The 19630-nt window shown below is 42.5% G+C and overlaps 1 protein-coding gene across 1 annotated transcript in view; it reads left to right on the top strand.

Annotated features, from left to right (window-relative positions):
* The first annotated feature begins 2711 nt into the window (after nucleotides 1–2711).
* Nucleotides 2712–19630, top strand: part of CLVS1 (clavesin 1) — a 106223-nt gene continuing 89304 nt past the window's right edge. The window contains exons 1-2 of the mRNA XM_087752672.1: nucleotides 2712–2963; nucleotides 13207–13826. Of these exons, the coding sequence (XP_087608798.1) occupies nucleotides 13438–13826 (389 nt within the window). The 5' untranslated portion in view covers nucleotides 2712–2963; nucleotides 13207–13437. The remainder of the gene's footprint in view (nucleotides 2964–13206; nucleotides 13827–19630) is intronic.

Raw genomic sequence — 19630 nt, 5'->3', positions numbered from 1 at the left:
TATCGGGTTTGCATGGCAAAGTTTTGGTAGCAGGGTGGGCTACAGGGGTGGCTTCTGTGAGAAGCTGACAGAAGCTTCCCCTATGTCCGATAGAGCCAATGCCAGCTGGCTCCAAGACAGATCTGCTGCTGGCCAAGGTCGAGCCTATCAGCGATGGTGGTAGCATCTCTGGGATAACAGATTTAAGAAGGGGGAAAAAGTTGCTGTGCAATTGCAGCTGGGGAGAGGAGTGAGAATATATGAGAGAAACAACTGCAGACACCAAGATCAGTGAAGAAGGAGGGGGAGGAGGTGTGCCAGGCACCAGAGCAGAGATTCCCCTGCAGCCCACAGTGAAGACCATGGTGAGTCAGGCTGTCCCCCTGCAGCCCATGGACGTTAAGGGTGGAGCAGATATCCACCTGCAGCCCGTGGAGGACCCCACGCCGGAGCAGGTGGATGCCCGAAGGAGCCTGTGACCTCATGGGAAGCCCACGCTGGAGCAGGTTTGCTGGTAGGACTTGTGATCCCGCGGGGGACCCATGCTGGAGCAGTCTGTTCCTGAAGGACTGCACCCCATGGAAGGGACCCACACCAGAGCAGTTCATGAAGAACTGCAGCCTGTGGGAAGGACTTACATTGGAGAAGTTCGTGGAGGACTGTCTCCTGTGGGAGGGACCCCACGCTGGAGCAGGGGAAGAGTGTGAGGAGTCCTTCCCTGAGGAGGAAGGAGCGGCAGAGACAACTGACCACAACCCCCATTCCCTGTCCCCTTTTGCCACTGGAGGGGAGGAGGCAGAGAAATCAGGAATAAAGTTAAGCCCGGGAAGAAGGGAGGGGTGGGGGGAAGACATTTTTAAGATTTGGTTTTATTTCTCATTATCTTACTCTGATTTGATTGGTAATAAATTAAACTAATTTTTTTCCCTAAATCGAGTCTGTTTTGCCCATGATGGTAATTGCTGAGTGATTTCCCTGTCCTTATTTCAATCCATGAGCTTTTTGTTATATTTTCTCTTCCCTGTCCAGCTTAGGAGGGGGAGTGATAGAGCAGCTTTAGTGGGCATCTGGCATCCAGCCAGGGTCAACCCACCACAATAAGAATATAAGAGCAGCCAGAACTGGGTCAGATCAAAGGTCCATTTAGCCCAGTGCCTATCTCCAGCAGTGATCAGCAGTGGATGGCTAAGGAAAAGAATAAGAGCAGGGTGAGGATATCATCAGTCTTTCCCAAATATTGCCCCAGCCTTCAGCAATTTGTGGAACAGGGACTTCCTGAGCCAGAGGTCATGACTTCATGCTTAAAAGCTCTTAATGGATTTTTCTTCTGTGGATATGTCCAACAATTTTCTGAAGCCTGAGTTCCTGTGGAAATGCGTTCTACAGCTTTACTAAATATTTTGTGAAGAAGTATGTCCTTTGGTTTGATTCAAAGTTAGCCCCTAGTGGGTTTCATTTCTCCTACTCCTTAGACTGGAAATGATATTGAGATATTGTTCCAATTTATCTTCCTCATGCTGCTCATTATTAGGAAATATTATAAATGATGAAAAAAATACACCACTATTTTATCTACACTTACTCATCTCTTTTCTTCCATGCTGAAGAAGCCTACTCTGTTTAGCCATTTCTTATGCAGAAGTTGTTCCCTATCTTTATCATTTATCACCCAGTTCTTTGGTATACAAAATCCTTCAGTAAGTGACACAGGAGAGATGTCCAGAGCAAAGAGACCAAGACAGTCAGCTGACTTTAATCCACCACTTCCCAGGAATTATACTCTACAATGTACAGGGGTAGCAGAAGAAGAAATGCACTTTGCTGGTACATTTGGTTGGGCTTACCATGTTGATAAGAGCTGTTGAGTGTGAATTTGGTTGCCAAGGCCATTAGGTCACCCTAAGTCTTTTAAGTGCAGCTTAGCAGAGGTCTTACAAGGCTCACACATAAAGTGATTTTCAGGACCCAATTTAATGACAGAAGTTCCCCTCTCCTTTCTACAATGCTAGCTAAAGCTTACAGATCCATATAACAAGAGAGAGGTGATAGTTTTTGCAGTAGTCAGATGGTCTGTGGAGCTCCTTGTTAAAGGACATTATGGAAGGATGGTCTAGAAATTTATAGGTGTTCTAGAAGACACTGGGAAAGTTCAAGGAGGACAAATTCATCCTAAAGACACAGGCACCACATTGCTGGGGAAATCCCTAAATTTAAAATGCTTGGGAGAGGGGCTGGGAGAGTGCAGGGGTGAGGTTTCTCCTGGTTTTATATTCTTCATTAGACATGTGCTGTGGCTGCTGGTGGTGACAGCACCCTGAGCTAGATGTACCTGTAACCTGACCCAGACGAACTTCTCTTATAAACCCAGGCTGCCATGTTCATTAAGGCAGTCCATCTGTAACACACGGCCCATTAAGACTACCCTTTCTGTGGATGCTGTAAATGCCGCAGGAGTTTGTGCTTTCCCCGAGTTTCGCTGGGAAAGGGGTGATGCGAGAAAAAAAGGCGGTGAAGACCATGCCACCAGGTGAAAGCCCGCGCTGCTAAGCTCGCAGTGGCCGGCTGTGCTGCTGCTTTCCCGGCTGTCAGCAGCCCGCAGCTCCTTTGTCACCACTCCCTCGGCGGTGGCGGTGGTGGTGCGCCGAGCCCGCAGCCTGGGATCGCCGGGATCTCCGGGAGGCAGCCGGGCGGGCGGCAGGAGGGCTTAGGACCCAGGGGGACGGCAGCCGCCGAGTGGAAGGACCCAGGCTTTGGTGCACACGCCTCCTACCAAAAAAAAAAAAAAAAAAAAAAAAAATCCTAGCCCCGTGGAGCTGGCGCTCGCTCATTCACAGTTTTCTAGAGAGATCTGAGCCTGAACCTGGGAGCCGGGAGATCTTTCTCACCCACCCAGCTCAACAGCAAGGACACCTACAGGGGGGAAAAAAAAAATCATCCCACGCAGCCCCCCGCCGCCCCACGGCAGGCTGCCTGGCGCTGTGCAGGTATTTGGATTTGTCTTTTCTCGGTTTGCAGCAGGGCGGCTCTCCGCGCTCCCCGTCCCCCGCGCCGCCGGGCCCGGGCTGCGGCGGTTCAGCACCGCCGGGCGGACAGCTCCGGCCGCAGCCCCGCCGCGCTGCGGGCAGGGGCCGCTCCCTGCCCGGCCTCCTGCCCGCTGCCCGCCCTGCCTGCCCTGCTCCCTGCCTGCTGCCTCCTGCCTGCCTCCTGCTTGCCTCCTCCTGCCTGCCCTGCTTCCTGCTTCCTGCCTGCCCTGCTCCCTGCCTGCCCTGCCTCCTGCATCCTCTGCCTGTCCTGCCTCTGTTTCCCTGCCTCCTGCCTGCCTCCTTCCCCTGCTCATTGCCTCCCCTCTCTCCATGTCCCCTGCCTCCATTGCTCGCCTCCCCTGCTTGCCCTGACTCCCTGCTCCCTTCCTGCCCTGCTCCCTGCCTCCTCTGCCTCTTAGCTGGCTTGCTCCCCCCCTGCCTCCTTATCCTGCTCCCTGCCTCCCCTGGCTGCCTCTCCTGCCTGTCCTGCCTCACTGCTCTCTGCCTCCCTGCCTCCTTCCCCTGCTCCCTGTCTGCCCTGCCTCTTTTCCTTGACCGGATCCCTGCCTTCCCTGCCTGTCGTACTTCCCCTGCCTGCCCTGCTTCTCCTCCCTGCCCTGGCTGCCCTACTTCCCTTACCTCCCCTTCCTCCTCTGCTTCCCCTGCCTCCCCTGCCTCTCCTCCATGCCCTGCTTCCTGCCTCCTATCTACTCTGCCTCTTCTGCCTCCAGTCCTCCTTGCCCTACTTCTCTGCCTCCAGCCTTCCTGTTTTCTGCCTTCCCTTGCCTCCTTTCCTCCCTGCCCCTGTTTCCCCCCATTCCTCACTTTCCTGCCCCTTCCTCCCCTCCTGTCTTCCTTCTCCATCACCAGCCTCAATGCTTCCTGAAAGAGGCCACAGGGGCTGGAAAAATCAGCTCAGCAGCCCAGGAGCTGGGCAAGCAGGGGAAAGAGCACAAGTTGGAAGGGAAAGTCCAGATCCAATTTGAAAGCAGAGGAGAGGTGAGAGGGATGGAGGGGAAAGGGTGAAAACTGGGAATTAAGGGAGCAAGTCAGGACTCCAGCCAAGTGCCAACAGATAGGAGCTGGCCAAAGAGCAGCAGATACCTGTTTGCTCGTCAGCAAATTGATGGCTGTTTTGACCAGGTATATTCAACCCAAAGGTGGATGAGGGATTAAAGGGAGGAGGGAATGTGCTGGGTCAGTCAAATGTTCTGCTTTCCCAATGGCAAACAGTGATGAATTATGGGTGCAGGGAAGAGGTGAGGTGAATCGTGCTTACCCTGTGGATCCTTTGATGCAGAAAGTCAAGAATTAAGTTGTGGTCTCTGCAAGCAGTGAGGGTGTTCAGAGAGGGCTTCATAAAGAAAATAAACACAAAGCAAATAACAGCGGGAGAAACCCCATGCGTGCTTCTGGCCTGATTTTAATTCTGTTGGCAATGGTTTAATCCTGGAAGGGTGGGGAAGGTCATAGGAAAAAGAGAGCTTTCCCCTTTCAAAATGCTGATTCCTCAATCTGAACAACCTCCAGGAATAATGAAGTTAAGGAGCAGATGGCTACTTGTTGTCCATCACTAAACAGTGACTGGATCATGTTTGGAAGGAAAAATTAAATTACAGAAAGGCTGCTTTCATGTGCTTTCTGAATAATCAGATGATAACATGGATTTTCTCCAGTACCAAAAGTTAATGTAATGCCAACATCTAAATGACATATTATGTAACAGTATTATGCCATGCACTGCATAGCAAAGGTAAGGGTTTACTTTTTCATATAATGATAAGTCAGATAACCTTACAGAGCTTTCCCTGGATTGCAGTCTGTATCCCATCTTGAAGTTTACAGGGGCAGCTTGTGTTGTCAGCATAATCAGGTCTGATATGTATCTGTTATAAAATGCTCCCAATTATTTTAAGAATTCTGTTGACTCATCCAGCTCTGAAAACTATTGAGTGTTTTCTAAAAATTAGACTTTTGTAAGGCATATGCAAAATAATGAAAGATATTACAACCTTTTCCAAAAACCTTCTTACTTTATTATATCATCATTTATAACTTAAAATCTCATGCAGAGACCAGATACTCTTATACTGAGTAGCACTGAGTGGTGCTGAGTAGTAGTGTAAGTGGTGTAACTGAGTTCAGCAATGGAGGAACTGCAGAATCCACCCTATAGCACTGGGTCATAATTCCTTAAACTCTAGGTGCTTTGAACACAGAGTCTGTTTCATTGAAACATGTAACAGCAGCCTACTCATCTTCCAAAAGAGGGCCATGTCAGTTAAAATACAAATGATCAGCCTCATAAAAGGATGGAGAATATTCCCTCCAAATTAAGACTGTAAACTAATGCAATTGTTAATTTAAGTGTGCAGTTACTGAAGGAATTGTGCTATTGTTTGTCAAGCGAGTATTATTTTCTCTCACAGCCCATTGCTGTGGTGTCTGGCACATACAGGAACAAGATATGACAATTGGGTCCTACTAATAAAAAAAAAAGAAGTAACATCAGTCTTTTATGGAGTAGGAAGTCCCGTGAGCAGAAGTTCACATAGGTTTTGGCAGAAGAGTTGTAAGTCCTTTCCCTCTTAATACTAACGCTGCTCTGAGGATTTAGTTTGAGAATTTCCAAACAGTTTTTTTGTTTGTTTGTTTGTCTTTTTTCCTTCAAGAGGATTTATAGAAATAAACTCCTCAAATCTGATATGTTCCTCCACTGAGAAAACAAACCCACAAGGTAATATCAAATTATAATAAACTTCTTTTCTACAATTTTGGGAGAAGTATCTGTGTGCAGATCTTTGTGTTTGTGCTCAGACTTCAATACGAGTGAGAGAAAAAAACAGGAGAATTGCATGAATTCCTGGGTGCAGAAATCTCTCCCTCTTTCCTTTCTTCCCTTCCTTCCTTCTTTCTTCCCTCCTTTCCTGCCTTCCTTCCTTCCTTGCCTCCCTTCTTCCTTCCTGCCTTCCTTCCCTCCTTCCTTCCTCTCTGTCCCTGCCTTTCCCTCCTTTCCTTCCTCCCCCCACTGCCACCCCACAGGATGATGGATGCCTTTCTCTGGCAGAATGTATAAAGCAGAACTAAGTCAGCCACTAATAGGGCAATAATACATCACCATTTTATTTCATATTTTTTAAAGGAACTTGATTTTTAAAATGTGGAGCAAAAGAACTGTGAAATTAGATAAACTTAATGTTATTAAAGATGTAGGACTAAATATCTTGATAACATGTTTCATTCCTTCTTCTGTATATCTTTGTGCAGATGTTGCAACACAACTTCTACAGTGCATTTAGGGATTTTTAGGCATGAATATTATGATCCCTTGCTATCAGATTTCTGCACATAGCTTAATTATCAGGCTTGGGGGACAGAATTCATGTTTTGCATACTGCTGATAATTTCAGCTGCAAGAAGTTTCTATAGTATTGGAGAAAGTGACCTCTTTGTCCAATAGCAGCCAGGACGCTCTTTGCATGGCGACACTTGGAGTAGTTCATGAGTCTCTCGGAGCCTGCTGCTTCTTTGGCATCTCACAGGTCAGGGCTCATGTTCCCATAGGGATATGCAGTTTATCTGTGGCTGGTCAATACTTAAATCTTTAAAAACCTATGATTCAGAGAAAGATTGAAACAATATCTCATTAAGTTCACGGGTGTTTTGTTTAACTTTTTTATTTACAAGTTGTTTAACTTTTCCTTCTAAGCCAGTGGTCCTATTCCTTAATATTCAGGTAGGCAATAAGTTTTGGACATTTCAGGTCAAAAGATAATGAGGCAATTTTTTAATTTTACATCTATTAGACAACCTTGTCCGTCTCTCCTCATGCCCGTCAGCTTGTAGCAACAGCAGGACAACTGCAGGTCAGTGTTGCAGACGTGCCTGCCCTACGTACTGTGCAGAGAGCTACAAAGATCAGCTGAGTTGCTGCTGTGTTTTGTGCTGTGCCATGGCTAAATTACCGCTGCTAGACAGATAGATGTGGCCCGAGGGTAACCTGTAACTGACTTAAGCCAACAAGGAGACTGTAATATGAGGGGAATAGGAATCTGTGATTTATTGTTTTTACGGAACTGAAAGAAATGTTAGTTTTTATACCTGAGCAATGAGATCACATCCCAGGAAAGTGTGAGAAACCATCAATTCCCCACACAGCTATTACAGTCATAAATGTTCCCTATTTTCATATTGAAGAGAAGCAAAAATTCCCTAGTGGAGGTTTACAAGAGCACTAGGACTTACAGAAGAAAGACTTGAGATATTTAACTCGTTTAGGTTGACTGGGAGAATCTAGTCGCTTAGGGAAGGGCTACAGGGAAGCAGGGGATGTTCATAATAGTCAGGACTGGGGAGGCCACACCTGGAATACTGCATCTAGTTCTGGGCTCCCCGATACAAGAGAGACATGGACATACTGGACAAAGTCCAATGAACGGTCACAAGGATGATTAAGGGACTGGAACATCTCTCCTGTGAGGAAAGGCTGAGAGAGCAAGGACTGTTCATCCTGGAGAAGAGCAGGCTCAGGGGGATCTCATCCATGTGTACAAATACGTGAAGGGAGGGTGCAAAGAGGATGGAGCCAGGCTCTTCTCAGTGGTGCCCAGTGGCAGGACCTGAGGCAATGGGCACAAACTGAAACACAGGAGATTCACTCTGAACATCAAGAAACACTTTTTTACTGTGAAAGTGATGGAGCCCCAGCACAGGTTTCCCAGAGAGGCTGTGGAGTCTCCTTCTTTGGAGATCTTCAAAAGCCGTCCGAACACAGTCCTGGGCAACCTGCTCTAGGTGGCCCTGCTTGAGCCAGAGGGGTTGGACCAGATGACCTCCAATCTCAGCCATGCTGTGATTCTGTGATAATCTGAGCAGTAGTCAGGCTATGGACTTGGGATGTGAGATAGGCCTGTCTGGATCTCCCATAGAGGGGTTGTTCTTGGCAAAAACATAAAGAAATGGGACACTTTGGGGTCCTGATTGTGCCATTGAAGCCTCAGGGGATTACACTGGGGACACTGAGGACATTGCGTCTACATCTCCGTTTCCTTATGTGCAACGTGGCTTCACATTTTTCTCGTGATGCAGAGAATTATGCATAGGGGGGAAAGATTGCCCAGATGTTAACATGTAAGCTTGTGGCTCAGGAGACATATGGTCTGTTCCTAGCTCTGTGAAATGTGTCCTCTGTGACCTCAGGCAAATCATTCAAGACTGCACTTCTCCCCACTGTCTGTGTAGGAGGCCAGGACCCAGCAGCCAAGGACAAGAGAGTCAGTTTTTCTTATCACTCTTTTGAAATTAGTTCATGGAGCCAGGGTATGTCCCTTTCTATGTCTGAGCACTGAATTTCTAGTGTGGGTTCCTACTAGGATACCACAAGGCCACAAAGTGCCTTAGGAGCCACTCCTATAAGTACAGCTATGGATTCATCCTCCCCTGCCTTTATGGAGCAATCCCTGCTAAGCAGAACATAGCCCCAAGATGTTTTCCAGAGTTAACATCAAAATATTTTTTAAAAAGCAATTTAATGAGATGACACCCACACTCTGAGATTAAATCATTCTAGATTACCAGTTTCCCTCCCTCCCTGCCAACTCCATTCTTTTCTGGCATGATTTTAGCAGCTAATACCTGTACGAATGCTAGGAGTTAGGAATTATATAATGAAACAAATCGTAACAGTGATGCCTATTAATACCAGGTGAGGATCAAACCCTAGTGCCGTCCCTGTTTGTTTGAAAGCTGTGGTAATGAAATTTCACATGGCATATAGCTTTTGACTGAATGGAAAACACTTGGTAGACAGAGGCAACTAAAATCTATCTGGAACTGACGCGCATGGGGAAGGGCCAAACAGACATGAGCACAGTGCTCCAAGAGGCAAATGGTATTGCAGGGACAGCTAAGCAGGCAGGAACAAAATGATCCAGACAAGCATCATCATCATCACTGAAAGCAGGTTTTGGCCAATTTTCCAGGGGATGTAGAGCAAATAGGGGTTGAATGCTGATCCAGAAGCTGTCATTGCGAGCGAGCAGTAAAGCATATTAAGATCTTTGGATGGAAAGTGCTATACATACTTCCTTAAGATGTTATTTTCATTTTAGTTAATTATTAAGTATTATTATACATTTTATTATTAACTCAATTTTATTTTTGAGGATCAGGCAAAAAAGTAAGCTGTTTGTCTGAAGACTGTATCCCACTTTCAGTGTTTTACCCATCCTAAAACCATTCTCTGTCCCTTGTCGTTCTCTTATTGGGAATGAAAATGAATAAGCTGAAATGGTATGTGACACCACAATTTTGGTGGAAATTTCCCATTTTTTCCTCTATTAATACATTGTGTTTCAAACCTCTGTTAATTATTTTTCCTTGTTTAAAGCTGGGTTTTGTTCCTTTGGAGGGATGATTTATTTTAAGTGGCTGTGAAAAGACATTAGGAGAGCAAATAGTCCTTTGGGAACAAAGAGTCACAACACAGAAAAACAGCTGTTGAGACTATAACAAAGAGTCTAGTGTGCCAACATGCAGCAACAATATTCAAGATAGGGAAAAAAAAGGCCAGCATCTTCATTTGGGAGGAAAAAAAAAAAGCAGAACAAAGATGTAAACATCTGAAAAACTGGCAGATGGATCAGAGCTGTACACAAAACCAGAAGAGAACAAGAAATTGCCATGTGTGGGATGGGGTAAAAATGGAGAAGGTGCTTCTGTTATACCTTTGGGAATCAGAATAAATCAGTACCATTTGAGAAAGCACAATGATGACAATTAAACTGGGTAGCTATGGAGCATTAAATTTATTGTCAAGGAAAGCAGTGCGAGAACCAAATCATCCACTCTTTATCAGACTCCTTGAAGTCAATGGTGCTACAGTGGATTACTACTAACCCCATGATTTGTGTTATGATTCAGATAGGGACAGCATTGTTCATACATATTTTGGATTATTTTGCAATATATAACCTTATACCAATAAAGTATTTTAGTGCAAAATCTATTTTGGCTGATAATTGGGATCATTTATAGAGATTCTCCTATAAGCTGTAACCCATGGCTATAGCTCAGCTCACTATGAGAAAACTGTGAAATGTATTTAAAAATGTATATTTTGTTAGACTGAATATTTGTAAGTTGCCTTTTGGCAACAACAGCTGACAGGAGAGGACCATATCTCCCTCACCTTGGGATCATCCTGGGTATCAAGGGTGATAATCCATTCAAATAAGGTAAAAACAGTCGGAAACTTTAATAAGTAGCATAATTTTCGACACTAAATGCTTGAGGATCCTATAAGGAAATCTGAAGGGCCAGACTTTCTCTCCTTGGTCTAACCCCATTTTCTCCTGGAGTAGACTGCAGTTGACCTTTAAAGAATTTGCCTTATTTCCAAAGAAGTATCTTGGTGGAGGTGGGAGTCAGAAAAGGAGCAGAGGAAGGAACCATTGTACTCCAATGAACTCTCAGAAAATGGATGAAACCACTGGGGGGGTCACAGTTAACTGTCACATGTCCTTGGACCTGTTAGAGCAGGTCCAGAGGAGGGCCACAAAAATGATCGGAAGGCTGGAACACTTCTCCTATGAAGAAAGGCTGAGAGAGCTGGTGTTGTTCAGCCTGGAGAAGAGAAGGCTCCAGGGAGACCTTGTGGTCTTTCAGTACCTAAAACGGGCTTATAAGAAAGATGGAGAGAAGCTTTTTACTAGGGCCTGAAGTAATAGGTCAAGGGATAATGGCTTTAAACTGAAAGAAGGTAGGTTTAGACTGGATACAGAGAACAAATTCTTTACGATGAGTGTGGTGAGACACTGCAACACATTGCCCAGAGAAGCAGTGGATGCCCCATCCCTAGAAGTCAACCCCATCTTCAAGGCCAGGTTGAGTGGGGCTTTGAGCAACCTGATCCAGTGAAAGATGTTCCTGCCCACGGCAAGGGGGTTGGACTAGATGACCTTTAAAGCTCCCTTCCAACCCAAACCATTCTGTGATTCTATGATTCTGTAATTCTAAGTCACAGGAGCTCCAAAGGTGTTCAAATCCATACTGAGCCCTGAGTCAGAGCTGGCACAGACCCCAGATAAGCTCCTTGCTTCCACCCCTCTGCCAAGCACCCTCGAGCACGACCAGCCTTCTTAGGGCACAACTTGCTGTTAAAACTAGGGAAAGAACCAACCTTTACACTGCACTCCCCCAGTGACAGTGTCACACTTAAACACACTGAGCTCCCCTAACTAGCTCATGGAGGCAATTGTAACTAAAAACATGATTTATGCAAGAAAATGCTAATGCCACCATTAATTTGAGATCCTAAGCACAAAATATTGACCTGATTTTCCCATAGCCTACATCAGTGGAATACAGTTGATATCATCAGAGTTACCCTAATTTGGTCTAATAAAGGCAAGAGGAAAGCAAATAACTGTTACTGCTTTTTATGTGTGCCATCGACCTTTAGTACACCTTATTTCTCTAAGAATTGAATACCCTGGACCCATAGATTACCCCCTCAAAATTTCAGGGTGTGTTTTTCTGGAGTCATCTTCACTCCATAGTGACTTGTCAAAGGCAGTCAATCTGCTTTCCTCTTGGGTCTGCCTTTTCCCAGGTTTTCCCAGGCTGACGAATCACAGGATACTCTGCCCTGCAGGTAGCTCTTCTTAACTCCAGCTCCACAGCAAATACAGAAAGAGGCTGCTTAACAAACTCTCCTTTGTATCACCCACAGACAAGTCTAATGCATATTGCTGTTGAATGAAAAGCTTATCTCCCACCACAAATGTCCTTTAAGCAAATATGCAGAAACCCTCTGTATTCAAATTTAGGGGTCTCATCCCAGGGTTGCAGCTGTGGCATCTCAAATGTAGTTTTTCTCAATGACATGCAAGCTCACAAAACAGGGAACTTGGGCATCCCTTGTGTTGATTGACTTCCAGGTCCTGCAATGTAACTTTGAGCAGCCCCTGGACAAAGAAATGCTCTGGCTGCTGCTGTCCCCTTTGTTTGATATGAGAACGCTGAACCCAGGGGAGTAGCTGAGTGAAATGGTTGTTTTGCTATAAATAATTCATAACTTTCCAAATAGCTTTCTTCAAATACAATAAGGTATGTCTTTCGCTGAGGGATTCCCTTTTAATTTTTAACCAATTTTTCTTTTTCAGAAATTAGAAAGAGAGAGAGATCAGTTAAGCAGTAGGGGGTTTTGTTTGCTTGTCTGTTTTTGTCATGGCTGAAAAATTGGATGGATCTTGATCTTTCTTCACACACATTTCACATTGGAACAAACTTTGATCTTATTTCACACAAGTGTAACTACACAGACTTCGATGACAGCCTCTTGCTCATTATGTCACTGAAATGTAGGAGATTCACTGTACTATTTTGCTCATACATAACACCTTAAGCAGCTTTTCTTCTAACACTTGTAAAACTAAATTCTAGGTAAAGTACAGGAATGAAAATGAAATTTAGAACTAGGTATTCAGGAAAGCTACAAGATACTAAAAGAATTTGGAATAAAATGCATCTCTTCAACTAAAACACCAACTCTGTTGGATTAGATTAATCAAACACTTTATTCATGGGAAGTTTCCCATGAAGATGTATTAAGTCCAATGGGAAATATTTTCTGTGAGGTTTTACCAAGTAGAAAATATCCCTGATATTGGTGGAGTTTTGCTGTTTTTTTAATCAGTTTTATAATCAGCTGAGGGACTAATTCAAGGAAAGCTACAAGCTGATAGTACTGGTGATAAAACCAAATCAACCAGTTGTTATACTTACTATGATAAGTGTAAATCTGCATACTTAGGAAGCTGAAATGTAGATCCTGTTAGGGGTGGAAAATATGACTATTATTTTTGCTTTTGTCATCCTGGGCTTGAAGTTGTGGGATGCTGGAACTCCCACACTTCTATAAGACAACTTTGCAAAGTGTATTCTAAGTGTAAGTTGATACAGCTTAGTATTAATTGTCAATTAATCAGATTGCCTTTCTGAAAGCTTGAATATATACATTCAAGATGTCAATGACTGCCTTATCTTAAATGCACCCATTCTGAAATTATTTGACTGTTATCCTCTTACATATGATGCACACAAAGCAATTTTATTGCCATATACAGTTCAGAAATGCATTCCTGTAAGCATATATATATATACATATTTAATCTTTCTTTTGTATATGTGCCTTTTCTTTTAGTAAATGATGGAATAAACAACACTTTCCTTTGGATGGATTATACTACATGTGAACTGCCTGTTTCTCTTTCTGCAAGAAAAAGAAAAGCCCTTTCACTTGTTAAATATCAGCTGGATAGCAAAAACCTTCTGAATGGCTCACGTTCACAGCAGACCATCAACTGAATGGGATCAGCACTTCTCCTACTAAAATATCTGAAGTTAAGGATTTGGAAAAGAGGTTTTTGCAGACATGACCCATTTACAAGCTGGACTTAGTCCAGAGACTATAGAGAAAGCCCGCCTGGAACTGAATGAAAACCCAGACATTTTGCATCAGGATATCCAGCAAGTCAGGGACATGATCATCACCAGGCCTGACATTGGGTTTTTACGTACAGATGATGCCTTCATCTTGAGATTTCTCCGAGCCAGAAAGTTTCACCAAACTGAGGCCTTCAGACTGCTGGCTCAGTACTTCCAGTACCGTCAATTAAATCTGGATATGTTCAAAAACTTCAAGGCTGATGATCCAGGAATCAAACGGGCTCTGACAGATGGATTCCCGGGAGTACTGGAAAATCGCGACCACTGTGGCAGGAAGATTCTTCTACTTTTTGCAGCCAACTGGGATCAGAGTAGGTAAATGTAGATAGTGTCCTTATCTTTTTACACACACTTACACTCAACTTGTAATAGAATAGTTGTGACTACACTTGAAGCAGCAAGGCCATTTTCAGTAAAATATTTTGTAACCATGAGTCCATTTCACTAAAACTTGCATTTAATCTGATCACTTCTCATTCTTCAGACATAACACCATTGAGAGATAAGGGTATATCAGTGTGTCAGATAAGTAGCTCATGTTTTTTTCCATAAATATTTCCAGTTTTTAGCCAGATAGTGGCTGTCTGCTATAAATACATTAATGTCTGTTACATAATTGCTTCATTAATGTCATAGACTAGCCAAACAGGTTGACAGAAAGCAAATGTCTCAAAATATATGGGGGTTCTCATAGCTCTTCTGGTGCAGAAGAAACTGACCATATTTATTCTGTCTCTAGACCTCTTAACAGATAAATTTTTTTTTTTGTTTTAACCATTTCACGAATTACAGCCTGTGTTATGAGATTTCCACAAACTGCATTGTAATTTCTACACACTCTGGTTACTGCATGCTTGATAGTCTGATAAATGGGAGATTCATGCAAAGCGTATTTTCTGTTCAGGTCATTTCTTTGCAGAATAGTATGAACAAAGATATCTCCCAGCCCTTATTATAAAATGATGTCCTTAAATGTTAATGTGATTAGTCAGCTTTCACTACCTATTTGAAGTGATACAGAGAAAAGGGGCTGGTCCAGGAATATCATGTTCACATCATCCTCTTCATCAGAAGTCATTCCATTCCATTTTCCCTGCCTTCACAGTGAGATGGAGAAATGTAGTCAGCTGTAGGGTTGCCATGTGTTCCACTGATTTTTGATAAAAATCACACCAAAGAACAAAATTCAGATTCAGGTTTTGAGTATCATAAATTCTGATGAGTTCCAGGTAGGATATTGTCTTGTCACAGTCTAAAGTTGTCCATGAAAGTGTCTCATCCTTAGGAGTCAATAGATTGGAGCTCTGAATTTATGTTATAGAAATTATTAGAGAACAATACACATATGCCTGCAATTTTTCATGTTTTTTGGGAAAACCTTTCATCTCCATGTGAAGACAGAGTTCAGAAGGGTTTCTAAATTTCCTTTGCATGTACAGATCTGGTAAATAAATGTACAGAAAAAGTTACAGAAATGTAACTTTATATATATAAAAGTATTTAGTGAAACCCAGAACTGAAGACAGTGATAAAAGTCCTATTGACTACAAAGGGGCCAGCAGTTTATCTCCTGTCTTTCTGAACTGTGAGCTTGCCTTTCTTCCAACCACAAAGCCCTTCCTTTAGCAATTGGCCTGGAAAGAAAAATGAATGAACAGGTATCTTGAATTAATAGAAAGTATCAGCTTTAGAGGACAGAAGCACTGTGGCTCTGCTGCTTGCACTAAGGGATTTAGGTATTATATAGAGCCAGCTTTGGGTTTCTGATCCCTCAACAAAATGAATCCTTGTGATTAACCTTGTACATCAAGTCCTGCTCTCAGAAAGCTGAGAGTGCTGCTGTCTAAGGCTCCTGCACTGAGATTTTGACAGTACATTGATTCCTGACAGGTTTTGGCTCAAATTTTCTGCAAGTCCTTTAATATGCATCCCTCTATATGTGTATATGTGTGTATGTGCAAAACCCAAAGTGATCCTGCATGCAAGATACCTTGTTTCCAAAAATGTAATTTGAACCTTCAAAGAAGAAAGGCTGAGGCTAATAGGATAGGATATACTTTCCTAAGACTCCTTAAAAATTTTACCTCTCTTCAGCCACTGAAGCTCAACTCCCGTATGGATTCAAATGACGAGAAGTATCATTTGTGTGGGCTTCTGTAGCACTGCAAGTGCTGCAGGGATTTGGGACAGGATTTAGGCTGTAAGTAAATAGAGGGATGACCTCCTCCTTTTTTACTGTCTAAGTCAATAAGAGCAAAAGCTGTTAAGGAAGAGGAAACGATGAGTGCAATGTCCTGTTAAGCAGAGAGGAAGCAGGTTATCAACCAGAAGAAATATATATTCGTATATATTTCACAAAAACACCCGAACAAACAGGCATTGCATATATCTTGCAAACATATACCTTGGGCAACCTTTCTATAGACATGTCTTCATGGCAAGAGGTTCACAAGCTAGCATTTCAGCTGAATGCTAATGCAATCAATTCATATAATGCCGTGATGCTGATACGCAAGAGTGAGAGCTCGGCCTTCAGCATTGCTTTCCTAAGTTTAATCTCATTTGCAACTGGCTGTGTCTTCTCTTCCTTTATCATTAAATCATAATGATAAGGGGTCATTTATAAAGAAATCACAATTTGTAAAGGATCATTTAAAGTCAGCATTATGGCTATAATCCATAAACTGACTTTCAGTCCAGACTTTCTTACCATTTATACTGGCAGTATGGTGGCTGTATGGATTACATGTCAAGGAGGGAGAAGCAGCCTCATAACTTTTTGATCTTACAAATATATTGATTTTTAAAAGGAAATGTCATTATGTGTGTAATGATGTGACTGCTTGGACAAATCAGATCCAAGATGTTCTGAAGAGATTCCCTGGATTTAAGGTAAAACTTCCATGTGATCTTCTAGAAACATTTGTAATTTTAGCTTCAAGAATGTAATTGATAGATCTAACATCTCTGGAAAACTAGGTTTTCTTTTCCAGTCTCAATGTTTCCAGCTTCAGCTTCCAGCTGCTGGATTGTGTTAGTTTAAAGGGACCACAAAAATATGACAGCTTCCCATGTTTGCACTTTTGTGTCCTGACCACGTCATCTTTTAACCTACTTTTGAATTCACTGAGGATGTAACACTGTAGGGTAAGTTACTGTCAGGCAACAAGAAGATAGTACATTAGCTACTCTACAGCAGTGGTTCTTGTGTTCACCATGGTGAATATAAAGCAGCTAGCTCTCTTTCCCTTGAGGGCAAAATAACCTTGTGTTGTGCAAAACCAACATATTTGTTGTGCAAAACAACATATTTGTGGGCAGCCAGCACAGCAAAGATAACGTTCTGCAAATTATTGCACTAGCTTAATGTCTTGCAATATATTTATGCTGCCAAAGCTTAGATAGATTGAACTTCTTTACTCTCAGAATTAGGAAGATTTTCCAGGTTGCTAATACTCTTCATCAGTATTTTCTGGACCTTTCCTATCATTTTAACGTTGCTGCTAAAGTGCAGGCAGATGAACTGAATACAAACTTCCACTAATAAACCATCATGTGGTAACACCATATCTTCTGCTCAGTAGTTCCCTCCTTTGAGATATTATTGTCACTGTTTTCTTAGCTACTCTATCACATTTTGAGCTCATGTTCAGCTCAAATCTGCTTCCAAGTCACAGTTTCCTAAAATAAAAACACCACTGGTAAATGTGTCATACATTCTCCTCCATAATGTGGGCACAGTCTAGCATGTGATTCACGCTCTTCTGCAGAGCTAAACCTGTCGTCCTCATCAATTATCATCGCATGGGTTTTGTGACATCTGCAAAGTTCACTGGCAAGAATTTTATTTTTGCTTCCACATCTTTGAAAAAGATGGTGATTATTGCTTTCACCAAAACCTCCTTGATGACTAGGAAAAAAACACAAGGAATGATAATTCTTATCTTCAAATCACTAGCTGAGATCTATCATGGGGCCAGGCTTTCATTCATTTAGCATGTGCTGCATTGGTTTGATTTTGCTCTGTTTTTTAGACAGGTATCTTAGACATGATATCATCACTTTCTCTCTGTGTCCTGCATAGTATATTTTGGATCTGTTTGTTAATGATAATCACCTATGATACATAACAGAAAACTTCAGAGGTATTGAATAACTGAAAATGAGCAGATGGATAGAAAAGAAAGAGATCATATTAGTTCCATTCTGAGAGAGAGGAAAAATGTCGAGCTATATTACTGTACATTAGAGAACCCATGCAGGGGAGGGCCATCATTCACTTTGATCAGAGCTCAGTCCTCAGAGATGCAGAATAATCCAACTACAAGGTGTGAACTCACCCAAAACCCACAAAGGCTTCACATATACCACTGCTTACAGAGCACCTTTTTTTTTAAATGGAAATTGCAGAGTAATAAAGACAGGTAAGGATGTCAAACTGATCTTGTCAGCAACTTTTTTAATGAAATAATTTGCATTGTAAAAAATCCCAGTTTGTAAAACAAATACATGTGTACATACAAATGTACAGTTTTGATGAGACCTGAATGAGGATTTCATATAAAAACAAATGTGCCATGTGCTGGATTACAAATACTCTTTCTTACACTTTTTCATTTCATCAGTCTCACCAAACCTAAGCCCTCACTCCTCTGATGCACCTCTAGTGAATCTGAAGCTTTTAAAGAAGTCAGATAAGAGTGCCTTTTCGGCTGTTGGATTGAGGAAAGACTTCACTAACTACCGCAGCTGTTCCTAGGTCTGCTCCTGCCTTCTAATGTATCCTACTCATACACTGGGGAGATGGGGGGTTTGGGTAAACAAGTAATTCAGCAGAAGGTGTTCATTAATCTTCCAAGTAAAGATATTTCCTTCAAGGTTGTTCAGCCAGAGTAAAATTTATTTCTTTGTAGAGAGCCAGCACAAGGGCTATGTCCAATCATGATCCTCTGCAAAGAGGGTCTTGGGGTAGGGGGGGCAGAAGGTTGCCCATTGTATTTTGCAGCAAAATAGTAGTTAATTTCCATCTTCATGTCTGGACTGTTGTGTCTTAGAAGCTGTCACATAGCTCCAAAAATTCTGTAAGTCAGACTGAAAAAACTGCTGCTTTGTTTACAACATACATTCCCAAGTCAGCTGCTAGCCATAAATTCTCTTTTATTAACCAAGGAGCCTCAAATGTCAGATACTTACCATTCTGTAGGGAAGTGTATTGAGATAGGCTAAAGGGCAAGGAAATACTCTGACATAGTGGTAAACTGACAGCTATAAATATTTTAAAGGATCGCAGCAGAAAAAATTATGTCCTTGCTGAGAATGCTCATAGTGGTGTAATTACAAGGATATTATCATCAGCAGATCTTGTTGGTATAAATGAATATGTCTCAAATGCTGATTATTCCAATATATTTCAAGGATAATCTCAGATGCTTAATAGAATGTGAAGGAATAAACATCTGTTGAGACTGATTTATAGTCACAGGCAAACTGTGGCAATAACTCAGCCTTATAGTTGTTTATTATGAAAGATTATGGCTGAAATACGTCCAGCCCTAACACCAGAATGATTTTTACACAGGATGCCTTTGGGTTTGGTTAAGCGATAGTGCTTCTGTGTTGGGAGAGCTTACGATAATGCAGATTGAGGTTGTGGTTCAAGCATTGCATTGACCAACAAATAGCCTAGAACTACACTGTATTAAAAAATAATTCACATTACATTATTGCATTACTGAGGTAGTCTGAAATGGTAGCAGAATTCAGGGTAGTACAGGACGGAAGTGTAGCATAAGCAGAATACTCATTTCAGGGAGTAACAGATGTGCAAATTAAATGTTGGACAAAGAAGACGAAAAGGAGCTCTGTCTTGAAATGTTTTAATTTGCTTTGAGGCAGGAACTTAATTCAGTTAGTACCATTTATTATGGAAGCCAAGTTTGGGAAGGCTGCTGTAGTCCATATGAATGACAGAAGGATGACATACACAAATGACAGTCCTGGATAGGGCTGAGAAGGGAATCAAAGAAGAGAGAGAAAATGTCTGAAAAAGAGAAAGAAAAACAACAGCTGGGAAAGTTATGAAGCATATGTTGAAGAACAAGACAAGCCTGACTGAAAGG

Source organism: Nipponia nippon, unplaced genomic scaffold (assembly GCF_047370975.1).
Source record: "Nipponia nippon isolate SJK-2023a ecotype South Korea unplaced genomic scaffold, ASM4737097v1 scaffold_1, whole genome shotgun sequence".
Classification (NCBI taxonomy): Eukaryota; Metazoa; Chordata; class Aves; order Pelecaniformes; family Threskiornithidae; genus Nipponia; species Nipponia nippon.
The sequence above is the reverse complement of the archived record's forward strand: the minus strand, read 5'-3'. Positions and strand labels throughout refer to the sequence as shown.